Below are 21,973 nucleotides of genomic sequence, written 5' to 3' on the forward strand. Positions count from 1 at the left end.
GGCCTCACTGTGAGAAAAGAAGGCTCCTGCCTGAGCACCAGGCCGGTTCCCTGGCTGGAGGCTGCTGTCCTGGGAACCTGGAGATGGCTCAGAAGCAGCATGTCCCAGTGACGCACAAGGGCTGGGCTCCCGGCAAAGCCCCACCCTTAAGCCTGGAACCGTGGCCCTAAGTGAAAACAGCTGACTCACTTTTCTACCTGAACGTTAACTTTTTGGCCTGCCCCGCCCCATCCTCTGCCCATAAAAGACTTCAGCTGGCAGCGCAACACAAGCAGCTGAGCATCAGAGGCTGTGGCTCCACGTGGCTAACTTCAGACAGTGTGGCTTCAGAGCGGGCGGGGCTTCTGGGAGAGATACCTTCCCATCCCCTTTCCAGCCTTCTTTTCTGCTGAGAGCCACCCACCACTTAGTAACGTCTTCCGCATTCATCACCTTTCAAACAGCTCGCGTGGCCTGATCCTTCCTGGACAGTGGACAAGAACCCGGGTGTTGAGAAGGCAGGGGCTGCCACCCTGACCCTCCACTGAGCTGGTTGGTACTTGGCTGTCCCTGGACCGCAGAGCTGAAAGAGCACTGGTTGTAACATGCTTGGACGCTGCTGCCGGGCCCTTACAGAGCCAGCTCCCGCCAGAGAGGAGCCACAGGCAGCTTCCAGCACTGCGGGGCCCTCTCGGAGTCCACTCCCGCCAGAGAGGAGCCACGGGCAGCTTCAAGCGCTTGTTTGCTGCAGTTCCCTGACTCACTCACTTGCATGCTCCCTCCTGCAAGGAGTGGCCAGCGTGTACGGCGGGGGCAGGGCAGTGCCAAACCAGCCACTCCAGTTGCCATCCTCAAAGGGGTCAAGAGATCATGTCCTGTCTCACCAGGAGATTGGCTGGGGGCACATTTGGTTTTCTCTGGTTGGTCCTGAGTTGCAAGTGGGGACAACAATTAGGGAAGTGGCAGTTATGAACCAAGCCCCGGCCTTTTGGGGCCGATGGTTACAAGGGTTATGGTCTGGCTTCCTGAGTGGCTGCTAGAGACAGTGGCCTCGCTTTCCGTACCTCTCCAATGAGCCCAGGAGCCGGCCTGTAAATAGCAGGGCTGGTTGCTGTGGAGACAGTGCTCTCGCTTCTTACAAGCCTGGCTTGTAGATAGCAGGCCGGCTCCTGGGCTGGTTGCTGTAGAGACAGTGGTGGCCTCACTTCCCGTACCTCTCCAATGAGCCCAGGAGCCGGCCTGTAAATAGCAGGGCTGGTTGCTGTAGAGACAGTGGCCTCAGCCTCACTACGTACAGCCTGGCTTGTAGATAGCGGGCCGGCTCCCAGGCTGGTTCCTGTGGAGACAGTGCTCTCGCTTCTCACAAGCCTGGCTTGTAGAAAGTGGGCCTTCTCCTGGGTTGGTTGCTGCAGAGACAGTGGCCTCACTTCCTGTACCCCTGACTTGTGGACAGTGGGCCAGCTCCCGGACTGGTGGCTGCAGCTTGTATCTCCAGGCTCTGTGTCCACAGCTGGTCTGGCTGCTGTCCATTTAGATATCCAGGCTCTCACCACTGCCGATAGCTTCTCTGGCCTCCTATAAGCCACATAACCGATGTGGCCCTCCGTTCTTTCATGTGTGAAAATCAAGGGTGCAATGTGCATGATCTCTGAGATATCTGCCAGTTCTAAAATTCTATAAAATAATTAAGTTGCAAGAAATGACAACTTTATGTCCACTTAGGTCCCGGGTGGGCCCCTGCACAGACGCAAATGTTTACAGGCTCTACTTGCTCTGTTTGGAGCCTCCTTCAATTAATAGCAGACCGTCAGGGTCTGGGAAAACAGCTTGGACAGACTCTCACCTCCCACAGAAGGATGCTGAGGTCCAGAGAAGGGAGGGGGGCTTGCAGGTCCACCCTGTGCCATGTGACTCCCAGCCCAGGACAAGCAGGGCCAGCACTTCCCAGACTGGAAGCTGTGTGCGAAGTCCAGGCTGGGCTCCTGTCTGTGCAGAACCTCCTACAGCGGGCCTGCGAATCTGCATTTCTTGGTGCCCAGTCGATGCTGGTGCTGCTGGAGTCCCACCAGGCTTCGAGGAGCCAGAGACTGGTTACTGTGGCAGGTCCTCACCCTGTGCCCCCATGGAGGCTGGTGCCAGGCAGTACGGGGCTCTGCAGGCAAGGGGAGTACACCCCTCTGCGTGGAGGTAAACACTGTAAGGGAACAGACCCAGTTACTGAACTTGAAACCACTGGGGACTAATTAAGCGCCTGTGTGAAGATTGTAAGCGCAGTGGGAGTTAGAAGGACGCGGTCTGTGAGCTCATTGTCCCACGGGAAGCACTGCCTGGCTGTGCTTGTGCCTCTGGACACCTGACTTTATCACAGACACTCTGACTTCTCAGAAAGAAATACGAGTGACACGTCACATGCCTGTGCTCACAGCACACACCATGTCTCTGCATCATGAGGGCCGGTTCCAGGTGGAGTGGCGACTTTCCCAAAGCTCTCCCGCTCCCATGCCCCCTGCATCCCTGTCCCCATCCTCAGGCACTGGGAGTGAGCCACACCTGCCTGCCTCTCTGTGGCACCAACACTGAGGCTTTTCAGCCCTATTTTTTTCCCCAGTCCCCTAAACTGCTTCCGCCACGATCCCCCTTACTTTGGGGCCTTCTGACCCAGTGGCTGGCCGCTGGATCCTGAGGGGCCGATGAGGTTGATGTCCCATGGTGAGCTGAGGCGCGCTGCAGCTTGGCTCTGCGTCCGTTCTGAGGTCCAGCACAGCCCCTGCAGCACTGGTGGTCGGTTGGATGCCACAGCCCCTGGGCTCTGCCCCACCTGCTCAGCAAATGGACCCAAAAGAGCTGCCCTCCTAAGTGAGGGAACACATATAAAAATATGCAGACAGGAACACCTAAAACACACACAGACATGCATGTGAACACATAAAACACATGTGAAGACAAAACACAGGAACACAAAACAGACACGTATGAACACAACCGACAGGAACACACAAAACAAAACACACACACATGTGAATACATAAAACACAGGAACACAAAACAGACATGTGAACACATAAAACAGGAACATATAAAACAGGAATGGATATGAACACACAGAAACAGATGTGAACACACAGAGGAATGGACATGAACACATGCAGACAGGAACATACAAAGCAGACAGACAGGAACGGATATGAACACACAGAAACAGATGTGAATACTTATAGACAGGAACATATACAACATACACAGATAAAACAAAACAACCCCAGCAGGGGCCATAAAAAGGAAACCAACAAGGCGTAGGGATGGCTGAAACCTCTAGTCCACGGAAGTGAGAGTGGGGCTAGTCCCGAAACAAGCTCGGGATGCCCTGTCAGTGACGGCACAGCACGGCAGAGGGTTAACATTTCAGTAGCTCCACACATGCTAAAGACGTTTCCCAGCTAGCATGGTGGTGAGTGCCCCGAAATCCCAGCTACTCGGGAGGCCAAGGCGGGAGGATTGCTTGAGTCTAGGAGTTTGAGACCCTCACCTCTAAAAACAACAACAAAAAGATGTTTCCCAGGAAAAAAAGGACAAAGCATTTAAAAATACATGAAAAAGACGAGAACATCAGAAGTTCACTGTGGTAGCCCGACATCCAACAAGTGGGAACTCCCAAAAGTGAGGCTGGAGCCCACGGCGGGTGGAAGGACCTGAGTTTCCAAATCAAAGGGACCCTGGTGTGTGTTGAATTGTGTCCCCTGCTCCACATTCATACACTGAAATGCTAACCCCAGGGTGACCTTATTTGGAAACAGGGTTTTGTAGATGTGATTAGTTAGGTTTAGATAAAGTCCTGCTGGAGCAGGGTGGGCCCCCCGTCTAATATGACTGGTATCCTTGTAAGGGGACATTTGGACAGAGACAGTTGCAGAGGGATAGCACCATGTGAAGATAGGAGTGAAGCAGCCACAAGCCAGGGAGCGCCACGGCTGGACAGCCACCCGAGGCAGGAGGAGGCTTGGACAGATCCTCCCTAGGGACCTCCAAGAGGAGCCAACCTCGCTGGCACCTTGTTCTGGGACTCCCAGCCCCAGAGCTGGGAGGCAATGCATTTCGGATGTTTGTGAGCCCCAGCCCGCGGTGCTGCATTTCAGCAGCCACAGGAAATAAACACAGGCCCCTTGAATGCCCAGACACATAAGGGAGGAAAAACTCACACGAAAGCATATTGTCACGACGTTTCAGGACAGCACTAATGAAGAGAAGCTTCTAAAAGCTGCCAGAGAAAAAGCACATCAAACAAATAATCAAAGGAAAATGCCATTTTGACTTTTGGGTCCGTCTGGTTCCTGTGAGAAGCGGATGAGAAGACAGAACTGCACATGCACGGATCCCGCAGGGCAACGCGGCTGCGGGACAGGAATTGGAGGGGGCGGGAAAAGTTCTTGGGCCTCAGAGGAGGACACCCCAGTGATGGAGATGGGAGGAAGGATGGGGGAGAGCCGTGGCCTGCGGCAGCCCAAGGTCATGAGGATCCTCATGCGTTCACGGCCGTCAGAGGAGACGAGGGTCCCCCAAGAACAGCGCTGCCTTGGAACCCTGTCATGTGCCTCCCTGGCTGCACAGATGTGGCCACAGATTTCAGAGCGGTGCAGCTGGGACTCTGAGCCATTCCATGCTCCTGATAGCTGGAAATGCAAGGTGCAGATGGAAGTGTGGGGGCAGAAGGAGGCATGTGTGGGAGGATGAAGGCGCAGGTGGTGGGTGGAGGAGCAGGTGTGGGGTGGAGGCATTGGGGGACATTCTCATGGCTCCACACCTTTTCAAGCACAAGCTAGAAGGTCACATTCCGTGATAAGCCTTTGGAATTTAGAAGGAACATGACTTCCCATCAGGAATCCCATACCCAGTAAATCATCAATCAGGTATGAGAGTGGAATAAAGATATTTATAATTTTATAAGGTCTCAAAAAGTATCTTCACTGTGGTGTGGTGCTGCGTGCCTGTAGTCCCAGCTACTCGGGAGGCTGGGGCAGGAGGATCGCTGGAGCCCAGGAATTTGAGTCCAGCCTGGGCAACATAGTGAAACCTGCCTCAAAAAAAAAAAAAAAAAAAAAAAAGCTTCAAAATACCCTTTTTTTGAAGCTCCTGGAGATTTTGTTCCATTTAAAGAGGGGAGTAAACAAGAAGGGAGGCATGGAATCCAGGACATGGGGGAGCTGATAGGGAAGTGCCTGGTTCAGCTAATCAAGGTTTGCTTTACCATGCTGAGAGGGAGGTTGAGCTCTGCCCAAAAAGCTAGCTGTGAATTTAAGGTGGGTGTAGAAAATTAAGTGAAAGGAAAAAAGTCAGTTAACTCCATCCAGGATATACAAAATTTGTACAAGAAAGGAAATATAATCAAGTCCAGGGGCTCGGTGGTGAGAGGCAGATTCACAATAACAATGTTAATGCTAGACATGGATTTAACAAAAACGACCACATGCCCAGGCTCGGGGAAAGCACAGCGGGCATGAGAATATGTGTGTGCAACAGTGCATGTGTGTGCAGCTTCGTGTGTGTGTAGCTCTGTGTGTGTGTGCAGCTCTGCATGTGTGTGCAACTCGGGGTGTGTGTGTGTGCAGCTCTGTGTGTGTGCGTCGGGGGCAGTTACTAAGCTAACTCCTCATCCTAAGTAGGAAGTTCAGTGAGTGCAACATTGAAATGCTAAGAGATGGCAGTACATGGCTATTTGGAAATGTGGAACTCAGCAGGAAACAGTTTGCAAAGCTGGAAGTGTTGCTTCTGGGGAGTGAGCCCTGCAGGTGCGGTGGGGGCCAGGTTTATATGTGCTGCTTTGAGAAACATTAAAAGGATACCTGATATCCCCCGAAAGCACTGCAGTATGAACACACACATACAAACACACACACAAACACACACATAAACAAACCTGCATAAACATACACATAAATACACACATAAACACACATATGTAAACACGCACACACACAAACACACATAAACATACATGCATAAACACGTACACACATAAATACACATATACACATAAACACACACACAAACATACACAAACACACACATATACACATACACACACATAAACACATATACATATAAACACACTGTCTCCCCTGTGTGTGGCCTGAAACGTCGAAGAATCGGCCGAGAGAAAAGATGAGCCCCCTGGAGTAGAGGGTTGACGGGCCGTGTTGCAGGAGGAGTCTGGCTGATCTGACGTTCCTCGTTCCCACCCTGGTCTGGGTGTGCTTGCAGTCATTTCTGAGGCATGTGGTTTTGACCAGAGCCCCAGGTACAGCTCAGATGTGCTCAGATTAACAGGGTCCATTAGACAGGAGGAGGTTTTTCTCCCCGTGCGCTTCTGGTAAAACAGGCTGGATGTGTTTGGGAAAGGATGAACCAAATGCATACAGCTTTTCTTATGATGAGAGGAAACAGGGAGAAACATTCACGATGCAAATGCAATATTGTTTATGATCCGTTGGAACATTATTTCCCTAGCGTGAGCCCTGTTAAACACAGCCTTACTGTGCCTCAGGCAACGAGGCACATATGGCTCTAAACTCCTATTACAACTGAGAGCAGAATTGAGGTCTGATCTGATCATCGCCTTGCTGCTGGGGAAGTTTAATGATAGTTAGAGATGCTTAGTGTCTAATCTGTTGTGTCAGAATTGTGGTTCCCAAGGTCACAAATGCTGCAGCATTGCAGCCTGCAGAATATAGCGTGTCACGTGGCATGACAGATCATGAGAGCAGCTATGTTCTGTCTAAGAAAGACCCTCTTATACCAGGCTTTGTTTTCAGTGGCTTTAGTTCAAGGGCAATTGGTGCAATACTAGGGTTGGAAGTGGTCTTGTAGCTCACTGCATAATATCCCCTCATTTGGTGGAAAAGTGGAGTCCTGGGGTCGTTGTGACTTGCTTCACGTCAGTCCATTATTGATGTGTCAGAAACACATTTTACTGGCTGTCCACTGTGTGCCAGACTGGAAGTTATGTTCAGTGCCAAGGTCCAGGGAGAGTGGTGCCCAACCCCGCCCAGGGAGCCCCTCTATGGAGGGTTGGTGGGTGGGGGGTTCCGATAGAGGCTGAAGGTGCTGGAGCAGGGCTCAGACTCACACGGAGGGGCAGGACAATGCTCTGGGAAGTCTTCCTGGAGGAGTTAATCTTGACTAAGTCTTGAAGGACTAGGAACTGCTGGGACGGGTGGCTCAGCCTTTCAGACTGAGGGCAGCCTGTGCACAGAGGTGCAGTGCATGTATGGAGCTCTGAGCAAGGTGCCCAGAGGATGGTGCTGCTGTGCTGCAGCCAGGGGCCCCTCGTGCAGGGCTTTTTTGCCAATGCACAGGATAACCCTTGGGGTCCCTCTTCCACTGTCCTGATAAGTAGCATTCGGCTTCCTTCTTTCCATACGAATCTCCTTTATCCTCAAGGCAATGTGGGAACCCTTGGTGGAACTTGGCCTTTGGGTCTTTGGGTCATATTTGGGTTGGTTTTTAGCAGCATCACTGTGGAGAAAGTTCTGGAGAGTCTGGAGTGGGGAGAGGAGCCTGGAAGATGGGTCTGCAGTTGTTCAGAGGAGGGAGGAAGATGGGGGTGAAGAGGAGGTGAGTTGGGAGGTATTGAAAGATTCAGTGGTTGAATGGAGGGGTCAGGGAGGGTGTGGTATATGGTCACTCCCGAAGCTCTCCCGGGTTGCAGCTCCATGCCTGGTGCCCTCGCAGGCTGGGGCTGCTGGCTCTACTGTACTGGAGTCTCGTGGGCACTCCTGCCCTCAGAACTCCACTGGACATTGCCCTGGTGGGAACTCTCTGAGGTGGCCCCACCTCTGTGTCAGTTGTCTCCCTGGGTGCTGGGGCTCTCCAGGTCATCCTGTGAAATCTGGATGGAGGGAGCCATGTCCCCACAGCTCCTATGGAGAGGGCACTGCATAGATGCTGCCAGAGTTTACTGCTTGTGACTTCCAGAGGGGTGGGCTGAGCCGCACCTGGGCCTGCTTGAGCCACACCTGGGGTGGCCAAGAAACACTGCATTGGAATGTGGGCAGCAGAGAGCCTTGAAATCATTCTATCCCCAAGGCCCTAGCACTCTGGACCTGTGACAGGCAGAGCAGCCCTGAGGAGCTCAGAAGTTCTTGGGGTCACTCTTCCACTGTCTTGATGAGCAGCATCCAGCTTCCTTTTCTCCATACCAATCTCCTTATCAGTGGTTGTTTGGCTACACCCTTGATTTTTTCCCCTAAACATGCTTTTTTGCTCTGTACATGGCCAGGCTGAGGATCTTCCAAATGTTTAGGTTCTCTTCCCTTTTGATTATAAATGTCATCTTTAATTCATTTCTCTCTTCTTTCATTTTACTATAAGCAGTCAAGAGAAGCCAGGCTGCACCTTCAACACTTTGCTTAGTTATTTCTTCTGCTGAATACCTTATTTCATTGTTCACAAATCCATCCTTCCACAAAGCACTAGGAATGAACACAATTCAGCCAAATTCTTTGCCACTTTATAGCAAAGATGGCCTTTCCTCCACTTTCCAATAACACGTTCCTCATTTCCTTCTGAAACTGCACCAAAATGGCCTTTACTAACCATATTCCTACCAACATTCTCATTCTGACCTCTTATCAATCTTGAGGAAGATTGAGGTTTTCTCAGAGGCTCTCCTCTTCTTCTGAGCCCATACCTGAATTGTCCTTAATGTTCTGTTCACAGCAATGTAGGCTTTTTCTAGCAGGCACCTCCAAACTCTTCCAGCGTCTACCCGTTACCTAGCTGCAAAGCAGCTTTCACATTTTTAGGTATTTGTTATAGCAACATCCCCAGTCCTGGTACCAATTTCTTTCTTAGTCTCTTCAGGCTGCTATAACAACATACCTTAGATTGGGTAACTTAAAAACAATAGATATTTAATGCTCACTATTCTAGAGACTGGGAAGTCCAAGATCAAGAGCCACGAAGCTTCAGCATCTAGTGAGGGTTGGTTTCTTATAAGGAGCGTCTTCGACGTGCTCTCCCGTGGTGGGAGGGGTGAATACATTCTCTTGGGCCTCTTTCATAAGGGCACTAATTCCACCCAGTGCTTTGCCCTCATGAATAATCACCTCCCAAAGGCTCCACTTCTTAATACCATCACATTTGGGCTTAAGTTTCACCATGTGGATTTTGGGGCGATACAAATATTCAGACCCTCAAAGTCACCTTCCCTGAAGTGCAGCCTTTTCTACACCTGTCCTCTGCAAGGGCCCCTTTCCTGGGCTGTCCCTCCTTATGCCAAAAGGGGAAGATTGCTCCTTCGCCTTCTCATTTGAATTCATTCTCCAGGGCTTTGCTATTCCATGGGCCCCCTTCAAGCCTGGCAGTCACCTGTGCAAATGGGGCATGCTGACACCTCCCTGCACTCTTCTTGGCTAGCCCGGGCACCCCCTCAGGTGTGAGGACCTGAGGACCCCCTCAGGAAAAGGGGCTCACTTCTTGTCTGCACAGGGAAGGCAACACAGAACAGAAGGGAGGCTGCAGCGTTTCTCTGCACTTGCACAGATGTTGGTGTAGCTACTAGACACACAGGCCTTCACTCTTACACTCATTTATTTAAAGCGAATGATTATTGTTGGTTATGCTCAGGGGCAAAAGGGCCACGTGATCCTGCCCACGAGGTTTTCAATCTAAGTAAAAGAGACAAAACAATTCAATGAAAGAAAAATATATATCCTGGTAAATGAGTCGGTGGTTTAAACCTCAGAGGGGTGAGGTTATTGGCTCTTTCTCTTCTTATTCATTCTTTTTTGCCCGGAGGGTAAACTTTCAACAGTACCTTTCCTCAAAAACTCCTTAAATGTGAGATGCCACGTTAATACAGATTTATGGTATCCATTGAAGATGGGATCTAGCAATGTCACGTGGAAAAGGCTGCCCAGCATTGAGACTGGTTTGGCCTGAGAATCTGAGGCTCTGGCCACCCTGTCTTGGTGGATTTCAGGGGCCAGCTCTGAGGCTTCAGGTGGTTGTGGACTCTGGCCCAGTGCCGCTAGCGTGTCCAGTACCCACCGCCGCCCTTGCTGCGTGTTGCTTCCAGGCAGTTGTGACTCCTGCCCTGGGAAGCTGAGGCATCAGATTCTTTGCTTTGGAATTTCAGACCCTCCCTCTGTGTTGCCTCCTCCCACCCACAGGTCGCATCAGCATGTCGAGCTCTGCAGGTGCCAGCACACTGGAACACACGCTTGGGTTGGCGGGTGGTTGGAGGAGAATGAGCCGTGCTTTTTCATCCCCACATCCCCAGCGCCCAGCATGGAGAAGGGATGTGATCAATATCTGTTGGAAATGGAACAAGCCTCAGGATAAACAGCCCCATCCTGGGATGCGCCATACAGTGGTCATTGTTCTAAAGGCTCGGTGAGTGCAGTCAGGTTATCCTAACCTTGAAAGTTACTTACCCAGTACAGAAAAGCAGACTTTCCCCCAGTACAGAAAAGCAGACTTTCCCCCAGGACAGAAAAGCAGACTTTCCCCCAGTACAGAAAAGCAGACTTTCCTTCCTGTGCCCCTCCCAGAACAATAGGCAGGTGCCCAGTAGTGCAGTTAGCAGAAGGCAGTTCTGCAGTTTCCCAGGAGGGACCCATCTCTCTCCCCAACTTAGCAGTTTTATCCTCACCAGCTCCTGGACATCTGGCCAGAATGACGCCCAGGAATTTTCATCTTGCACAGTATTCAGGTCAACTGTTTGGGGTCATGGGCTCTAATATGCCTCCAGGCAAGCTTGCTGGAGTCTTTCCTTGGGTGGACAACTCAGGCTGAACGAAAGAGGCCTTCATTTAGCCTGTTCCCCGTGACTACATGCACAGCAGAATGTGAGCAAGCACTACCCCAGGAAAATGACTGCAGATGGCAGGTGTGGTCCGGGCTCTGGTCTGGTGGATAGAGGACCCTGGCTTGTGTTTGTGTGTTGATCTCTGTGTTATGCAGTAGTTTTGGTACAGGATCCTAAGTACCCCTTGCACCACCCTGCAGATGGAAAGCATTGTTAATCCACTTACAGGTGAGCAAATGGAGGACTGTAGAGACTTAGTGACCTATCCTTGGCCGCACAGCCTACACGCGGGTGGAACTGAGGCTTGAATCTTGGTCTTCTAATGCCAGATATTCCTCCCCTCTGAAACCACATGCATAGAATAACCATGATGATGACTGTAAATGTCATCGCAATGTGCCTGGGCCTCTTTGGAAGGGGTAGAGACTATGGTTTTATATTCAGAAACTTGAGTACAGGAGCAGTGCACTTGTTTGAGACGTTTATGAAACTTTCTCCACACATGCGTTCCTGTTCTCGATCCTGAAAGGCAGCTGGTCCCAGCGGCTTTTACCAAGCAGGTGCAAGAGCCCCAGTTCCGCCTGGAGGAGTCATCTCCATGGGAGTTTGGGTATCTGAGGCTTTGCTGGGATAGGAGTGCAGACTGCAGGCCCCCCACCATCCTGGGAATCAGCCTTACAGTCTCTTCCTCTCTGTGCCGCAGAGGCTCAGGGCTTCCTCAGAGTTCCCAGCCTGCCACATAACCTGCTTTTGTTCTCCCAGGCTGCTCCTAAACATGCCTGGGACACAGGTGTCCCCTTGGGCTGCATCCCAAGCATCCCTGGGAGGAAGGCGCACCGGGCCTGGCTCTCTACTTGGAACTTGGGAAAGGGAAAATGCAGACAGCACAGGGCCCCTTCGTCCTCCACCACCTGCTCTGCTGCAGAGGCTGCAGCTCCACATCATGGAGCTTGGCAAAGTCATCGCGCACCACCCAGCTCCACAAGTGTAGTTGAGAGTGGCAGTGGCTGGGGGCTCTCCACGGAGCCCCCAAACCAGGCCTTGTCATGGGACTGATGGGCACCTCTTGGCCGCCACCTTACTTCCTGGCCCTGTTCTGCCTTGGCCTCCTCGGTCTCTCTCCTCTTCAAATCACCTTTCAGAGGCCACCACTCTTTCCTCCACCCACTTTTGCCATTCGGCAGAGGCCCCGCCATCCCCAGGCGAGCTCAGGGTGGGGGTCCCAGAGCCCAAGAGCCAGAGAGCCTGGAGTGTGATGTCCAGAGGCAGGAGAAGGGGCCCCAGCCCAGGAGGGAGCGGGAGCGATATGCCTGTGCTCGGCCTTGTGTGCTGTGGGCCCGCAGCTGTTGGGTGGCACCGGCCCAGGCTGGGGACTGAGCGTCCTTCCTCAGTCACTGATTCCAATGCCAGTCTCTCCTGGAAACGCCCTCCAGACACACCCAGACCTGAGGCCTCACCAGCTACCCAGGCCTGCCTTCCCCAGTCAAGTAATCACCTAAAGTTCACCTTCACATCTTGTTTTACAGATCGGGGAAACTGAGTCTCAAAAGGGCTAAGTCACGGACCCAGTTGGTCTCTATCAGGAGCGGCCAGGCGGCTGGGGCCAGGTGCTGCTACTCCCTCCATCCTCATTGCAGGGAGTAGGTCAGAGGCGTTGGACCAACCTCGTTGGGGACTGGGGCTCATAGCTTGTCTTGCTGGCAAGTGGGCTTGAGAGGAGGGATGTGAAGGGGACAGTGCGGCATTTTCCTCAGAGCTGGGTGCCCTGCCCAGCCCCACCAGGCCCTGGAGTCACTATCGGCAGACAGAAGGGACCATGGCTATTTAAACTCTATGCTCATCCCGGCCCAAACGATGCTGCACTGATGCTCAGGTAAAGGGTTGGCTAAGAAGGGGGACAGGCCACCCACAGTGCCACATGGTGTGGCTTGGACGCACCTGTCATTCTGAGGACTGTGCCCCTCCTCAGCCCTGCAGAGCCTCATCATGCTGCCCCAAGCAGAGGAAGCAGCAGTCAGAGTCCCTAAGGGGGTGTTCAGCGGCTTCAGTGGATGCTGGATGGGGTCTGTCTGGGCAGTATGGGGGTTCCCCTGGCCTTCCTGTGGTGTCTCAGCCTGGATCTGCCTGGGGACTGAAGCTTGGAGCGGCCACCAGGGTAGGTGCTCCGCAGTGCTGGGCAGGACTGAGCCTGCCTCTGGGGAGGACCACAGACAACCAGGGGACAGCGCAGGCCTAAAAGTCTGGGCCAGCAGATGGGGAAGGGTCGGTGACACCCGTGCCTCCAGGGAGCGTCAGCTGTGCGACTCACTTGACACAGGCCATGGACTTGGAGTGCCCGCCCAGGCTGACCCTGGTGAATTGCAGAGTTTTGTAGAATGCAAGCCCAGCCCAGCAGTTCACGCCTTCTTGCTAAGCTGCTCTGTGCACTGAACGAGAGGGCTGGAGTCGCTCAGCCCCTTCCACATTTAGTCCCCTCTGATTTCCTGTGGCCACAGAGTAAAACAATCTGTCAAAATGTTTTTCTTCTCTTTTTTTCTGTTTAGTGCAACAGAAAAGCCCAGAGGAGAAATGAGGATGCAAAGAGAAAGAAAACAAAACCAAAAACCCCCCAACCGGAGAGCTGCAAGGGTACCAGGGAGAGGGAGTGTCTGGGACGGAGAAGAGCGCGCTTTTCCGAACGCCTTACTCCAGGCCAGGGCTGTTTTCTGCAAGCCGGTGCGGTGCACGTGAGGAGGCTTTTCCTGCCGTGGTGAAATCAAACACACCTAAGGCGTGAGTCCTCCAGACTCTCCTCACCTGGGCAGCTTGGCACCGGCCACCCGTGCCTTGCCCGGAGAAACTCCAAGTGTTCCTGACTTCAAGGGTCGGAGGTCTGTTTGCTCAGGGCTGGTTGGTAAAATCGAACGGAGAATGAAAGCTAGAGCTTCTGAAACACATGAAGCAGGCAGAAAGCTTTAGACTCCCCTCTGGAAGGAGAGGGCTCCCTGTCCGCGGGAAGAAAGTCTTTTTTTAAGCTCTGTCAGTAGCTCAAAATTAGGCCATGTTTTAGTCGGCTTCATGTTTGCACTACGGCTTTCGTATAAAACTGTTTGTTTTTCCTATAATTAAAAATACCTTTCTTTTCATTTGTTTGTATATAGGAAATATATTCAAAAAAGGTACAAAATGTCTATAGCAAAAATTCATTTCCCTTTTTTGTTTCCACTTTGAAACTGCCAACCAGTGAGCATCAGACCCCACAGGTTTAACCTATTTATGCCTAGTGTTCCATTATTGGAACGCTAAGCTTGTGGGACTTACTTATAGCCTACTCCTCAAGGTCATTGTCAAGGTCTGATTTTTCACAAAAAAAAGACTTGCGACCTCTGGCATAAATGGGTTAAGGGTAGGGTCCCAACAAGACGGCCCCTGCTTCAGATGCCACCTCCAAGTGGGGTCCCCAGGCCACCTGTACCTCTGACCAACTTGCTACAAATCTGGGGGTTCCCCTGATGACCTCAGGTTTTATAATTTACTGGAACACTCCCAGAGCCTAAGAAAGTGTTGCACTTACAATCCTTTTTTTTTTTTTTAGACTGAATCTTACTGGGTGCTTTGTCACCCAGGCTCGAGTGCAGTGGCACGATCTCGGCTCACTACAACCTTTGCCGGCTGGGTTCAAGCAATTCTCCCGCCTCAGCCTCCTGAGGAGCTGGAATCCCAGCATGATGACACCAGCCATCATGCCCAACTAATTTTTGTATTTTTGTAGAGACGGGGTTTCACTGTGTTGGCCAGGTTGGTCTTGAATTCCTGACCTCAGGTGATCCACCTGCCTCGGCCTCCCAAAGTGCTGGGATTACAGGCATACACCACGCCACTGTGCCTGGCCACAATCCCATTTTCTTTTTTTTTTTTTTTTTGAGACGGAGTCTTGCTCTGTCACCCAGCGTGGAGTGCCGTGGCCGGATCTCCGCTCACTGCAAGCTCCACCTCCCGGGTTTATGCCATTCTCCTGCCTCAGCCTCCCGAGTAGCTGGGACTACAGGCGCCCGCCACCTCACCTGGCTAGTTTTTTGTATTTTTTAGTAGAGACGGGGTTTCACCGTGTTCACCAGGAGGGTCTCGATCTCCTGACCTCGTGATCCACCCGTCTCGGCCTCCCAAAGTGCTGGGATTACAGGCTTGAGCCACCGCGCCCGGCCACAATCCCATTTTCATAATAAAGAACACACATCAGGCCAGCCAAATGAAGAACACGTGGGGCGAGGGCTGGTTGGGTCCCGAATGCAGAGCTTCCATGTCCTGCCTTGTGGATCAGCACATGCCATCTTCCAGGCACATCGGGGCCTTCCACGGAGCCCCACTATCAGAGCTTTTATTGGCATCTCATTCCATAAACACTATTTTTTTTTTTTTTTTTTTTGAGGCGGAGTCTCGCTCTGTCGCGGACTGGAGTGCAGTGGCCGGATCTCAGCTCACTGCAAGCTCCGCCTCCCGGGTTTACGCCATTCTCCTGCCTCAGCCTCCCGAGTAGCTGGGACTACAGGCGCCCGCCACCTCGCTCGGCTAGTTTTTGTATTTTTAGTAGAGACAGGGTTTCACCGTGTTAGCCAGGATGGTCTCGATCTCCTGACCTCGTGATCCGCCCGTCTCGGCCTTCCAAAGTGCTGGGATTACAGGCTTGAGCCACCGCGCCCGGCCTCATAAACACTATTGGTTGAGTGATCCGCCAAGCTGGGGAAAACTCAGTCTCCAGCTCCTCCACTGCCTCCCAGAGGTCAGCAGGTTGGGCTGACAGGCCTGCGCCCAAAGTCCTAGCCCTCTAATCACATGATTGGGTTTGCTAGTGGCCACCTCCCATCCTGCAGGTATCCAGGGGCCACGCTGGCTCACCTCATCAGTACAAGCTACCAGGGCCCACCATGAGTCATGTGAATAATGAAGACAGTTTAACCACTGGGGAAGTTCCCAGGACTTAGAGTCTCCCACCCAGGAACCAGGGACAAAGGCCAGGTTTTTTATTATCCAAGGGCCCTCAGCCACTAGGTTTTCCACCCAGAGGAGACTGATCTTGGTATCCTTCCAGAAATATTTTATTTTACTCAAAGAGTAACATATTACATTACAGACGCTCCTCATCTTAGGATGACATCACATCCCAGTAAACCCATCATAAGTCGGAAGTATTTTAAGTCAAAATGCATTTAATACACCCAACCAAGGGAACATTGCAGCGTAGCCTCGCCTACCTTAACCATGCTCAGAACACTCACATCAGCCCACAGCTGGCAGCATCACTGGGCAGCACAGCCCACTGCAGAGGGCAGGTTGCTCACCCTCATGGTCTCAGGGCTGACTGGGGGCTGTGGCTGCCCCTGCCCAGGTTTGAGAGAGTTCATAATGCATATCCTAGCCTGGGAAAGATCAAATCTCAAAATCTGAAGTATGGTTTCTATAGACTGCATGTCACTTTCACATCCTTATAAAGTCAAAAAATTACAAGTCAAACCATCACAAGTCAAGGACCTGCTATATACACACTGTTTGGAATCTTTTTTTTTTTTAACTTAAAAATAAGTTTTGGAGATTATACCATAGCATTCCATAAAGAAATTTCCCTTTCTTTTCCCTAACACGGTAGTTCATTGCACCATACTTTAAACACGTTTCCTACCGAAAGCAGATTGTTTTTTTATCTCTGGCTGTTTCAAACAATGCTGCAATGAGTAACTTCAGACGGGAACCACTGTGCACCTGTGCGACTATATGTGTGGAGTGAATTCCTGCAGGAGGAATCACTGGGTCACCCAGGATGCCTGCTTAGAATTTAAATGATTATTTGACTATTACCAGGTTACCCTCACTGGAGGTGGTACCCAATCACACTTCCACAAGTGATACGAGACTGATGTTTCATCAGACCACTACCAACTCCTTGTGTTATCAAATTCTTAATTTTGTTATTCTTTTTGCTCACATCCTTACTCAGTTTTCTTTTTTTTTTTTTGAGATGGAGTTTCACTCTTGTTGCCCAGGCTAGAGTACAATGGCTCAATCTTGGCTCACTACAACCTCCACCTCCTGGGTTCAAGTGCTTCTCCTGCCTCAGCCTCCTGAGTAGCTGGGATTACAGGCACCCGCCAAAACACCCAGCTAATTTTTGTATTTTTATTAGAGACAGGGTTTCACCATGTTAGCCAGGCTGGTCTTGAACTCCTGACCTCAGGTGATCCGCCTGCCTCAGCCTCCCAAAGTGTTGGGATTACAGGCGTGAACCACCACGCCCGGCCAGTCTTCCCACTTTTAACAAACTTTTCAGAGGCCCCACCAACAGCCTCTACTTACATCTCACCGGCCAGAGCTTTGTCTCCTAGACATAGCTAGGAGCAAGGTGACGAGGAACTGAGCACACTGCTGCCCTGGCTAAAAATAAAATGATGTCACTAACCATATGAGCAAGTGTACTTGAGCAAATGGCTACATCTTCCTTAGGCTCGGTTTCCTATCTACAGGTTGGGGATATTGAGTGAATTAAAGATGAATCCCTGCATAAAGCACAGATCCTAGCATGTAGCAAACTATCCATAAAGATCCCACAAGCGCATTCTTTGGGGCCTGGTAAATGACATAGCTTGGGGAGGGGAGCAAGTGACATGAAGAAGTGGTGGGGGCTGGGGAGATACGCAGAGAATGGAGCAAATACACCTTTCCAGGAAGACAGGAGCCCTGTTTCTTGCTTTCGGAGAAGGGCCTACTAATGTTGGAAAGGGAGAAAATGAGAAAGAACCGGAGGTGGCCAGACTGGGACTGGGGTCTCAGTGTCAACTGACAGGTTCAGTAAAATGTACACATAGACCCAGCAACAGTCAGCGAGACATACACATGTGTGTTGGGGTGAGCATGTCTGTCTATATGGATATATACAGGTATTTCCTCCTTCTGTTCCCTGAGAGCTTGGGAGCCATGACACCCCTGCAGCAATGAATGCAGTGAGCACCCCGAGCATGGTTTCCAGATGCTGTTCTGCACTAAAAGGTGCCAGGGTCCTCAGAGGGATGCAGAGTCCGTATGGGACAGTGGCTACCAGGAGATCCCTCTCTTGCCTTCCCTCCCTTCCTCCCTCCTTCCTTCTTTCATCCTCCCTTCCTCCCGCCTTCCTCCCTTCCCTCCTCCCTCCTTCCTCCTTCCTCCCTTCCCCCCTCCCTCCTTCCTTCCTCCCTCCCTCCTCCCTTCCCCCTCCTTCCTTCCTCCCTCCTTCCTCCCTTCCCCCTCCTTCCTTCCTCCCTCCTTCCTTCCTCCCTCCTCCTTCCTCTCTTTCTCCCTCTTTTCTCCCTTCTATCTTTCCTCCTTCCTTCCTTTCTCCCCACACCCCTGTTCTTCCTCACCTCCATTTTCTTCTAAATGTCACTCCCTGTTGTCATCTTCAATGGGGCCAGCATTATTTTAGGGACCAAGTGCTCAGAAGCAAACAGAGCACCATGGAAAATGCAGATGAGATGAATGTGGAGACAATCACTCAGAACAGCGTTTTCCTCCCTGCACTAAACACTTAGCCTTCCCTCTCCACCGCCTGTGCCCACAGGGCCCGCTGGGTCCACAGCAGGGTATTCTAGGGAGGTCACCAGTGCAGGCTCTGAGTCAACCACCGTGGAGTCTCCACCTCCAGGGGAGGTGGCCAGGGTGGCGCCCTGCTTTGTATGCCCTGCTCCTCTGAGAAGGGGCCGCTGCTTTCAGGGCAGGGTCCTGTCAGAGTGCACACGCATCAGCTCCTCCCACTCAGAGGCTTATGGGGTGTGCAGGGATAAAGTGGGGAAAGGGGGGCCATGGGAGGGTACAAAGGAGAAGGAGAGTGGCATGGGGGTGGGAAGGTCCCCAGGAAGATAAAGGCGGGGTCCCCCACAGGAGGAGCTTCTCAGAACCCTGGAGGATGTCCCCCCACCCAGAAGGGCCCAGGGACCTCACACCTTTACCTGCCGGGGGAGGGTTTGCCCTCAGGGCTTTGAGTGGCAGGGCCTGAGCTCCAGGGCTCATACCTGTGGTCCACAGAGGACGGTAAAATGGCCCTGGCAGATGGGGGCTGCAGGGGGTGGGGACAGGACGGGGGGGTTGGAGGCAAGGACATGGGTGTGGGGAACCTCAGCTGGTTGTGGAGATCATGGGACAGGGCTGGGGACCGACCAAAGCGTGGGGACTTGGCCTTGGAGTGGGGACTAGGGATGGGGTGGGGATGTGAAGGGGTGAAGGAGGAGGGCCGGGATGGGGGACTAGGGGTGAGGATAGGCACAGGGTGCTGACCAACTGGGCGGAGGCTGCTGAGCACCTGAAGTGGGCCCAGGTGCAGCACGAGCCGGTGCAGGGCGAGGTGGGGGCGGGGAGGGAGGCAGGGGTGGTGGGTTGGAGGTGAGGGTGTGGGAACCTGAGACAGGTGTGAGAACCTTAAACAGGTGTGGGGATGTGGGGTGGGGGTGATTGAGTACTGAGGGAAGGGCAGACAGGGCAGGTTTGGGGTGGGGGTGGGGTGGGGCGGGGACCAGGAGAGGACCAGCTGTGCGGTGCAGGTGCAGCTGGCTCACTGGGAAGGGGCCCAGGTGCAGCACCTGCAGGGTGGGGCGGGTATCTAGGGCAGTGCGGCCCGGAGACCTTTGTATGCCATTTCTCTGCTGCATGCCCAGCACTGGCGGAAGGACCCGGGAGGGGCCTGGAAGGAGGCAAGTGTGAGGCGGCACAGTCGGTCAGCTGGCATGGGGCCCATGCTGCTGCCCCTGGCTCTGCTGGCCCTGCTGCTGGGGCCCGCGCTGGCCCGGGGTGCCCGGGATCCGGAGGTGTTCTGTGGAGGTGAGTGTGTATGCAGGGGGTGCCACAGGGGTCCAGGGGCTTCCAGAGAGCCCAGTAAACCCTTCCCCAAGGGGGCCAGGCTGCTGGGCCACCGCTTTTCCCTGTTACCCAGCTCCTGGGTACTCAAAGAGAAGCCCTTTGGGGGTCCTTCTCAGCACCTCCAGTCCAGGCCCTGCGTCCAGTCTCGAGGGCAGCTGCTTTGGGTCCCCTGGGTTCCAGCCTTGCCCCTGCTGTGCTCTGGCTCCATGAACTTGGACAGGCATTTCACCTCTCTGAGCTCACTTGGGGTGGGCTGGGGTCATGGCTCAGCCTGGCGGCCGGGGAAGGTGTGCGCCTGTCCCTGAGCCTTGGACGACATCTCTCACACGCCTGCTGGTTACAAGACATCAGTTAGTTACAATTGATTTAAAAACACACTCTCAGGTCTCCTGGCTAAAGCTTGCCCTCTTGATGCAGGAATTCATGGGTGGCTTTTAGCTGATCAGAGAACAGAGGAAGAGCAGGCGGCCTCCATCGCGTGGGTTACAATGGGCGGTGTAAGAGCCTTGAGAGAATCGGTGGCCCCAGCGAGAAGGACAGGGCCCGCTGTGGCAGGGACTGAGCACATGGGAAGAAGAGGCTCTGAAGGCTGGGACAGAGCCCCTGATGCCTCCACTGACTGACCTCGGCTGGGTCTGGGTTGGGGGCCTCTGCTCTTTGCCTCTGCCTGTACTTCTCCTGGATGGCTGTTGGCTCCATGGTTGCAGGCAGGACTGAACAAGCTCTGCCTGGGCAGTTCGAGGCTGGCTCTCTTACTGGCGCTGGCTTCTCCAGCCTGGTTTTGGGACCAAGAGGGGAACAAGACAGGGGCGGTGGCTTCAGGTGTCCTGTTTGGGCACCAGGGCCTGGGGACAGGGTGTGGAGGGGAAGGCAGGGCTGGGAACCCACAGAGACTCTCTGAAACAAGGGTCCATCCCATGGGAGCTGCTAGAGGGGGAGTGGGCTGGGGCTGAGGTGTGAGAGTAGGGGGGCTGATGAGGGAGGAGGTGTGAGTCAGGGTCTCCACAGGGGCTGTCGTGTCACTGGTGGGTGTCAGTTGAACCTTTTCCAAGAACCTTCCCAGAGTCAGTCCCCACATCCACTCCACACACTATCAGCAGGCACCCCCTGGGGTTTGGGTGATTGGAGATGAAGTAAAAGATACCCATCACCCAAAATACATTCTCTTTGTCCAGACCCAGGGCCTGCTTTTCACTCTAAAGAATTGTTTCCAGGAAGCTGCTGCTCAAATGCAAATGCGTAACCCAGGCTGGGGGCCCTGGCAGTGCCTCTGGAAGAGACCAAGATGAGCTTGTCAGTGCTCTGGGACAGACCAAGGCGAGCGCGCTGTGTGCTCTGGGGGGATGAGCTTTGGGGAGGATGCTCTGGAAAGGCCTAAAAGGTTTTCAGAATCGTTTTGGCAATGGATCCCTCCCCATGCATGAGAATGGTGTGAAGAGCAGATGCAGGCAGGGCCGCTTGCTGGCCTCGGGTTTAAAGAGTGTGGTATGCGCATTGTGGGGTGCAGGCCAGGAGGAGGCCCTGAGCCCCTGAGGGCTGAGGAGGAAATGTTAGAACTCCTGGTCATGTTTATCTCAAAACTGGACATAGTCCCTAATAGGGTTTTGCAGCTTGTGCATATAATTGCAAATAGACATGTATTCGGGCATTCGGACATTTTGACTTGCTGATGAGTTTTGAACAGACCAGGTGCAGGGCTGGAGCACGCCAGGTGGGTGCAGAGGCGGAGCTTGGAGAAGTGGGGTGAGGAGTCAGGAAGCCGGCAAGCCCCAGGGCCAGGGCATGGGAGGTAGAGAGGACGAGCTGAACAGAGAAATGGAGACCCCCGGGAAAGAGGGTGCGGTGGCACAGGCCCTCTTGAATCTCACTGTTTCACCTGGTCCAGCTCCAACTCCATGATGAGATCTCCTGTCTTAGGGGTTTCTTCTTCTTCTCTTTTTCTGTCTCATTCTGCATTGCTCTCTTAAAATCTCTTTCAGTATTTTCTTCCATTTGAAGCCAACCCACTTAGGGAAACCTGGGAAGAGACATCTCGTCTGCTTCAATTTGGTTGAATTCTGTCTCTCTGGCACGAACGGCCCTGAGTACTCACGGTGAACGCAGAGGTGGCAGCGCTGCTGCTCCATGTCCTGAAGCGATTCTCCTAATCCTGCCTCGCAAAACAGAATACAGAAAACCTAACCTACCCAGGGGGAAGCAAGTGTCCTGCCTGCCCTCCTTCCAGGAGTCATATTAGTAATAAAATGCATGAAACCAGCATTCTTTGCCACCTTATTGCTAATCATTGCTATGTTGTCAGTGAGAGGCTCTTGGCAAAGCACACAGCCCTGGACT

At 52.8% G+C, this 21,973-nt stretch overlaps 1 protein-coding gene across 1 annotated transcript in view; it reads left to right on the forward strand.

Moving 5' to 3' along the window:
* CNPY1 (canopy FGF signaling regulator 1) overlaps nt 1–21,973 on the forward strand; it is a 93,963-nt gene that overhangs the window by 4,305 nt on the left and 67,685 nt on the right. Inside the window, exon 2 of the mRNA XM_033193063.1 lies at nt 19,438–19,600. Coding sequence (XP_033048954.1) covers nt 19,507–19,600 — 94 coding nt within the window. The 5' untranslated portion in view covers nt 19,438–19,506. The remainder of the gene's footprint in view (nt 1–19,437; nt 19,601–21,973) is intronic.

Source organism: Trachypithecus francoisi, unplaced genomic scaffold, assembly GCF_009764315.1.
Source record: "Trachypithecus francoisi isolate TF-2019V2 unplaced genomic scaffold, Tfra_2.0 Lachesis_group4, whole genome shotgun sequence".
Taxonomy (NCBI): Eukaryota; Metazoa; Chordata; class Mammalia; order Primates; family Cercopithecidae; genus Trachypithecus; species Trachypithecus francoisi.